Source organism: Epinephelus moara, chromosome 21 (assembly GCF_006386435.1).
Source record: "Epinephelus moara isolate mb chromosome 21, YSFRI_EMoa_1.0, whole genome shotgun sequence".
NCBI lineage: Eukaryota > Metazoa > Chordata > Actinopteri > Perciformes > Serranidae > Epinephelus > Epinephelus moara.
In genome coordinates this window covers 14,638,173-14,646,103 of record NC_065526.1, presented here as the reverse complement: position 1 = coordinate 14,646,103, position 7,931 = coordinate 14,638,173, and the positions used below count along the sequence as shown (strand labels likewise).

The window sequence follows — 7,931 nt, the reverse complement described above, 5'->3', positions numbered from 1 at the left end:
CCACACATTTCTCTTGAAGCCACCCATACCATTATTGAAGACAACCCAAAAGGTCAAAAGCTCAAGCTTCAAGTATCATACCCCACACACAAGCAATTAATCTTATCTTCATTTTGAACTATTACGCTCAAGAAAGCAAAGCAGACAAGTTTTGTGGCGAGACCAGTTTTTTATTATTTATACAAATACAGCCATTCTACTTCAGAGGGATGAACCGAGAAGAGTGTGTAGCTCCAATACCGGGGCGACCGTGCTTGACTGGCTTGTAGGTGATGGAGAACTCGCCCAAGTAGTGACCGCACATCTCAGGCTGTGGAGAGAGGAAACATGTTAGTGATGAGATTAATGGCTTAGGTCCAAGTATAGGTGTGTGTACAGGAATGTAGTCGCTGCTGATCGTAATCTGAGGTCTGACACGCAAAATGTACAATTTAGGCAGCTCTAAGAAATAAAAAGAATATCTAGAATTCTAATTAGGGCTTCTGACTAAAGAACTGAGGGGTCAGTGCACTCTGCAAACACAACCATGCCATCAGATTGTCTGGTCTTGTAGGCAATGATTTCTCAGCACTATTACTTCGTAAAAACCTCCATAACAAATTTCAAGTTAACACCTATGTTTTAGAGTCACATATTTTACACACAGCATTCTTTTGGTCAAGATGTCCAACTTGTACTTGGTAGAGTTTGGCATTTTCTTTACATAGTGAATATCTCAAATTAGATATAAATGGAAACCTTTACACAACACAGTCATTCACAAAGACATGCCCATCACCCAAAATCATTATTCATGATGCATCCGTTTCCCAATGCGTAAAGGTTTCTCTCTACAACCTGTCATATGTCTCAACTCGTCAACCACAGTTCTGTGTGTATAATGGAACCATCAGATAGTACCTGACCTGTCAAATCCCAATCTTCATCATCATACTGCTGCTCAATAAACAATTCATACACATCAAGATAAAAGTTTTTACAGCTTTAATGTTCTGCCCACTGCCCTGACATTAATTAACGGGAGATAATGGCTTTGTAGACAACATGCAACTCTGACAATGACAAGGAATTATGATGGAACGGCTACAAACTGAGACCAACTGCCAGAATATAAAAGCAATATAACCCCACTTTATAGCTCAGACACACTTTCCAAATGCGCACATGGTTCCATTCATAGTACAACTGAGGGTCTGTGTCAGCCCCCAGCAGGAAATGGGAGGGCTGGGAGGTGAGCTTATGGTCCTACTGCCAACATTGGGTGAAACAAAAAGACACTGCTGGACCCAAAGCGAATGTGTTGAATATCCAACTTAAAACTAATTTAACCTCAAAGCAGTGACTGCAGTTGGCTTGACTGTGGTGTTTTAGACTGGACTGGGCAACAAGAGATTGGAGCCTGTGCAGCCAGTGTGCGTGGTCACTAAAAATGGGCTGCACATGGATGTCTGCATAGGGATCCAGGTAGAGGACGACACTTGCGCCACGTGGAACAAAGCGGCCCCTCGCAGTCACACAGATGCAACAACTATAAGTCGGCCCTTATTGTGCTTTTTTTTTTTTTTTTGAATTCCTGCCCATGATGTTCCACATTTGACCTGAGTGTCAACTTTCATTGCAACTGCAAGCGACACCCATTGACAAGAATGTGGCTAAAATAACAGGTTGTCTAAGAGAGCTGGGGTTAAATGTACACTTAGGCTTTCTGAGCCCCTCACCTTGATTTCAACCTGGTTGAAAGTCTTGCCGTTGTACACTCCGACCATGGACCCGACCATCTCAGGCAGGATGACCATGTCCCTCAGATGGGTCTTCACCACCTCTGGTTTCTCCATGGGGGGAGCCTCTTTCTTTGCCTTGCGCAGGCGCTTCAGGAGGGACTGCTGCTTGCGGCGCAGGCCACGGTTCAGCCTCCTCCTCTGGCGGGCGCAGTACAGCTGCATCAGCTGCTCACTATAAAGACAAAGAGGACATCAATGAGGCCCCTAGCTATCTCTGAATAATAGTTGTGCATTGTACAATTTACAGAATAAGCTGTTGGAATATCTGCACAGTACTGGACTATATAGAAAAATAACTGTTACATGAATTATTAGTGACAAACTGTAGCAGCAATAAACCATTGCAGCCCCCCTTCTCATTTCTCAGTTTGTACATTCTCAAATCCTTTCCTCACATCATAGTCCCAACACTTGACATGTGAGCAGAGGAGGTAAGCAAGTGACACGAGAGGGGAGTGGCAGCATCGGGCATTTAACAAAATGAGACATCTGCACTTCAGAGCTGTCATTTTAACACGTCAATTAAATATGATGTGTGGCACAGCTGCACCATCGCCTATGTGTCACGCCACTTTCATACATCACAGGAGCCGAAAAGACCTCCACAAATGATACACATGTGCCTCTTCTCCAGATGCACTTTAGAAGTTGACGCATCCTTCAAGATGGCACACTCACACCGACCTCCGGGTCACGAGAAGAACTAAGAGGCACAAAACATCGAAATGAGACTAGCCCTAATGGTGCAGCGGCAACTATAGAGTTTTATCGTGTCATGTTCACTTTTGTGAGAGCCTGTGTAACTTGTGAATAAGGAATGAGTGATAAACTTTGATCTCCGAAATGGCACATCATCTCATGTGATGGAATGTTTGTAAATTTCTTATTATCAATTATAATGAAGGCCCAACAAAACATCCTCTTAGGGGCTGAGCACTGAACTTGGGCTGTCATTGACACATCTCATGTTCTGCATAAAGAGAGTCTGAGCTGCTGCCCTCTGATAGGAGATTTAGAGTACCTTGTTGCAGATTGAACAGATTTAAAAATGTCTTCATTCCTGTATATAGCAATTTTACATAATAGACAAAGACAGAAAAGCCACTGGATAATGATGACTGGTGTTTTTGTACCGGTTGCGACTATAATGTTGAGTTGTTGCATTTTATTGGCTGCAATATAGTTTAAGAACCCAAGACGTACAGTATTTCCCACTGTGTATAACAGTGTTAATCTCGAGTTATGGCAAGCAGGATGTCAGTTTAACAGCAAGGCATGAAAAGCAGCACAGTGGCTCCAGCTGACCATCATGCAGCATCAGTTGTCAACCCCAGTAGTGTTTCACTCACTAGGACATGTCCAGGAGCTGGTCCAGGTCCACACCTCTGTAGGTGAACTTCCTGAAGGTACGCTTCTTCTTGATCTCGGTATCCGCCTGGAAAAGAGAGACATCATCCCAGCTAAGTATGTAGCTCGTACGGTTTTACTGACTAGCAAAAACTGTATTCGTTGCCATTTGTACACATCTACCAAACTACATATTAACCCTCGCTCAAGACCTACAATGCCATTAAAGTATGTCATATTTAGCTACAAGTTCGGACTACTCAGAGACCCCGGGTTAGCTTAGCCACAGGCGGCCATAGCTCAGGCTAACACGGCGCTTTTAACATATTTATCTAACATTCTGAGCAACAATATTCTCCTTATTAGTCCGGGAATGTGTGTAACAGTCGGATGATAAAGCCAGATGTCATAATTAGTGACTTTATAGTTCAGATGCATGTAGATTGTATTTTGACTGCTTCACAATCGCTTGAACACCTACCATCTTGCCTGAAGTTCCGGGAGAAAAGAACGGGCAGAAATCTCGTTAGGCCTCATATCGCGAGATTTAAGGCAAACATCCGGTGGTGTCTTCCGGTAATGGTCCTCGTTGTGAACAGCAGGTGGTGCCGTTGCACAATAACTCCAGTTTTGTACAGCGTCGAGTTTCTGTCCAACGTGTCCCTTTTTATTATCGGGCCGATGAGTCTCAATGAAATTAAATGAAATAAAATGAAATAAAAAAATAAAATACATTCAATTAAATAAACAAAATAAAATGAAGGCATTTTAATTTTTGCACAAACCCTATGGTGTGCCTTGGATTTTTTTTGAAGAAGAAGACTTGCATTTTATCGCCTATTTTTTTAAAATGAGAGTATATTTTACTCATGCAAGGAGTCCTTCACTAGATGGGATAAACGCAATACACCTGAAGTTTCCAAAGAGCACCTGTATGTGACTACTACTAAGACCCAGCAGTGCTTCTTCTCCTTTGTCTTCAAAGATAGAAAGTATTTTGATAAAGCATATATCCTATATATATATATATATATATATATATATAAGGTATTACAATTTGTCAATTCAGGAAATATCTATTATATTGAAGAAAAATGGGAGTTGGAAGCAAATGACCTGAAAGTTAAGGTTAGGTGTTTTCTGAAGGGTCCTCACCATGATGCTGGGGAGGCTGTGAAATGATTGAGGATCATGCACATATTTTTTTGGGATTGTCCAAAACTGCAGAACAGGGGATAACAGTCATTTTAGATGTTGATTTACTTTTGAATATCCACAGTATTATATGTTTGGATGTATACAGAAAGGTATACTTTATGGGGATCATTTGTATATCTAAATGGTACTTTGCAAAAAAGATGATAAAGGTTTCTTGATTGTGAAATCAGCTCACCACTGTGGAACAATGGACAAGAGGAGACTGAGATAGGCATACATGGAAAAATGACTGCACAACTGCAAATGAAGAAGGAAAGTTTTTGTATAGAGATGGACTCCCGTAATTCTGTACCGGACTGAACTGAAGAATAATTCTGCCTGTTTTTCTTTTCTTCTTCCTTTTTCTTTTTTCTCCTTTTTGCTATTCACTATTTTCATGACAGAATATTTTTTACTTCTTAAGAACTTTGATAACTAAAATGTTTGTATGTCATCAATGTATCTGTCTTAAAACTGAATAAAAACAGAAACAAAAACAACAAACAAGAAAGCTACACGACCTCAAATAATCAGGGTAATTATATGTCATAAATAAAAACAAATGAGGTGTATTATCTCTAGGTTTACATCTCCCTAATGTTGCCTGTATTTGTTTTTATTTTATGTTATTCTTTTTTTTTTTTTAAAGATTTTTTTTTTTAGCTTTTTGCCTTTAATATACAGGACAGTGTGAAATGGGGAGACAGAGAGAGTGGGGGGACGACATGCAACAAAGGGTTGCAAGCCGGAGTCAAACTCGCGACGGCTGCAGCGAGGCATCACCTCTATGCATGGGGCGCTGGCACTATCCACTAAGCTACCAACGCCCCATTTTATGTTATTCTTATTTGTTATGTTTGATGTTGTTTCATATATGATGTTGCTACGATATATTTATTTCTCTGTACAATGTACTGTTATATTTGAAATATGATCATTAAAAATATAAATTAAAAAAAGCTGGCATACTATCATTAAAAAGAGTCTTAATGTAGCACAGTGTTAGTTCTAGGCCTACACTTTAGGAGGACAAAAAATGAGAACAAATAAACAAACAAACAAACAAACAAACAAAAGGTAAGTGGATGGTTTTTGCCAAACACATAGTTTCTTTTTTAACAAAATTATCAAGTAACTTTACTCCAGCAGCTGCTATTCCTAGGTGTAGATTTTTGTGGGGACACAGGAGACACGTACCCCTCAATATTTAAAGTATGTGCATTTATAGAATATTAACATATAACATATTAATATAAAATATTTTCACCGCTTCACCTTGCTGTCAGATGGCCTTTTCTGACAGGGAATTGAAGCCTTTATATCAAAGCTTCTAGACTCCATTTTCCTTATCATTTTACTTAGCGTAACGCTTAGTTGCTGGTCTACTGTGGCACCGATTTGTTAGTGAGTGGCCCTCACCCACAGCAGTACATTAGTTAGCCTCTGTGCCTGGATTTTTGTTTTATCAAAGATAATAGCAAAACAACACATACATAAAATAAGCACAGCAGAAACGTCAGATTGGTCGGACCACCATGTTTCACTGTATAACTTTAAACATCACAGTTACAGCTGAAAATTACAACAGAAATTAACAAGTTTGCCAATTTTACACATCTCTGCAATTCAGATCAATTGCCAGTTTTCTACCCAGAAGTGATTGTTGTTGTTGTTAGCGTGACGTCACAGTGATTCAGACTATACACCATTTCAAATTTGACAGCATCAACACTCTAAATGGGCTCCTTTATATTTCCTCTTGGAATGTTAGTTAATGCCGTACTGTAGCTGACAGGAAGTAAAGGGGCACCAAAGCCAATGCAAGGAGTAATGAAACTGTTCATACAGACCGTTTCAAACTTGAAAAATGAAAATTCTAAATCCTTTCTTTTTACTGTTGGAATGTTCTTCAGTGTATGTGAATGACATCAGCTGTCACTAAGTAGACATGGACCAAGGAAACTAACATGATGTAGCTAACTTGAAGCAAACAGGGGCTTGAGTTATGTGCAGCTGACGGACAGAGACATGATGTGTTTGGAGACCAATGACGAAAATATACACAGTTTGAAAAAAAAAACATCAGTCAACATCATTTAATGTGTTTCTTTTGTTTTTTGTTTTGTTTCGTGGAAGGATTTTTCATTCCAAGGTGAAACAATGAAGATATGATAAGCTATACTGTGATTTGCAGTGCCTACCCCATTAACTTAAATAGAAGTGGCACCAAAGTCTGGCTCCAATGTAAAACTCACTGCCTGACGTCATGACCTTTCTTTCTTTTATCTTCCTTGCTAGCTGAAAGGATGTAAAGAGGAGCCAAAGCTAATGTCCTGCCAACAGAGTGGCAGTGAAACAGTCCATACAGACCGTGTCAAACTTGAAACATAAAAGTTGTAAATGAGTTCCTTTGTATTTCCTGTTGGAATGTTCTGCAGTGTCTGTGGATGACATCAGCTGTCACCAAGTCAGCATGGACCCAAGCTGTTGCATGGCAATGTAATAAAGTGAAACGGCCCATGAAGACAGAATGAGTGGCTACAGTGCTGTGGAAGTCATGCAATGACTGTGCAGAGACGCAAAGAGTGCAGATGTGGTTGACGTGGAAATGCTGACCAATCAGAGCAGATTAGGCTCTTTCAGAAGTAGGGGCTGTTTTGTAGAGACAGGCACCAAAATGGAGCAGCTCAGACAGAGGGTGAATATAAATAAATTCAGGGGTGTAGTGGCGAGTGACCTACCATCTACTTAGTAGTACACCCACCTCATCAACTACCAGTACATCACTGGGTACATTAAGACAGACAGAACATTGAAGCATGTAAACAAGCAGGGTTCTACCACACCAGACAGGACCCCAGGTGCAGGCTGGGCAACTCCTGAGACAGTTCAGCACATAACAGCAGGGTGTAAGATGCAGGCAGGAAGAGTGAACATGGAACGCCATAACCAAGTGGCTGGCATAGTGTACAGGACCATCTGCACTGAGTGTGGGCTGGAAGTCCCAAGGTCACAATGGAAGACACGTTATCTGCACTGAGTGTGGGCTGGAAGTCCCAAGGTCACAATGGAAGACACGTTCTAAGGTGGTTGAGAATGACCGAGCTAACATCATGTGGGACTTCCAGATCTAGACTGACACACTGGTGATGGCTAACCAACTGGACATTGTGTTGTTGGACAAACAACAGAAGAAGGCAGTGGTGATAGATGTAGCAATCCCGAGCGACAGCAACATCAGGAAGAAGGAACACGAGAAGCTCGAACAATACCAAGGGCTGAAATAGGAGTTATAAAAAATGTGGGGAGTCCTCAGGCTGTGACCCCCAAACTGGGAGAGTGACTCCAGCAGATTCCACATACAACATCTGAGATCTCTGTCCAGAAAAGTGCAGTCCTAGGAACAGCCAACATACTGCGCAGAACCCTCAAACTCCCAGGCCTTTGGTAGAAGGGGGGATTGACCACAATGATGCTGAACATCGTTTCCTTTGGGAACTTTAAGGGTCAGTTCAGTGTTTTATTTTCACTTCCTCTTGTGGTGTCTAGCCATTGAAATAGTTTTGGTTTTATTAACCCAGGTTTTGAAATGTCATACCTGCCTCT

General features: G+C 41.0%; 1 protein-coding gene across 2 annotated transcripts; it reads right to left on the bottom strand.

The window, feature by feature from the left end:
• Positions 1–149: 149 nt before the first annotated feature.
• On the bottom strand, positions 150–3,680 carry rps15 (ribosomal protein S15). 2 transcript variants are annotated; one of them, XM_050033523.1, is made up of 4 exons: positions 3,610–3,678; positions 3,131–3,216; positions 1,719–1,953; positions 150–310 (listed from the first exon to the last, which is right to left on the bottom strand). In XM_050033523.1, the coding sequence occupies exons 1-4, from the start codon at positions 3,610–3,612 to the stop codon at positions 197–199; spliced, it is 438 nt and encodes a 145-aa protein (XP_049889480.1). In that variant the 5' UTR covers positions 3,613–3,678; the 3' UTR covers positions 150–196. The 2 variants fall into 2 exon arrangements, with proteins under 2 accessions (XP_049889480.1, XP_049889481.1); XM_050033524.1 differs by lacking the exon at positions 150–310 and adding an exon at positions 800–1,504 and having other exon boundaries at positions 1,635–1,953; positions 3,610–3,680.
• Between the last annotated feature and the right edge of the window lie 4,251 nt (positions 3,681–7,931).

Excerpts from the sequence above, each read along its gene's own strand:
- rps15 (XM_050033523.1), bottom strand. Across the intron at positions 1,954-3,130 it reads CAGCTCCTGGACATGTCCTA|TGAGCAGCTGATGCAGCTGT; the intron begins GTGAGTGAAACA and ends TTGTCTTTATAG. Across the intron at positions 311-1,718 it reads TCAACCAGGTTGAAATCAAG|CCTGAGATGTGCGGTCACTA; the intron begins GTGAGGGGCTCA and ends CTCTCTCCACAG.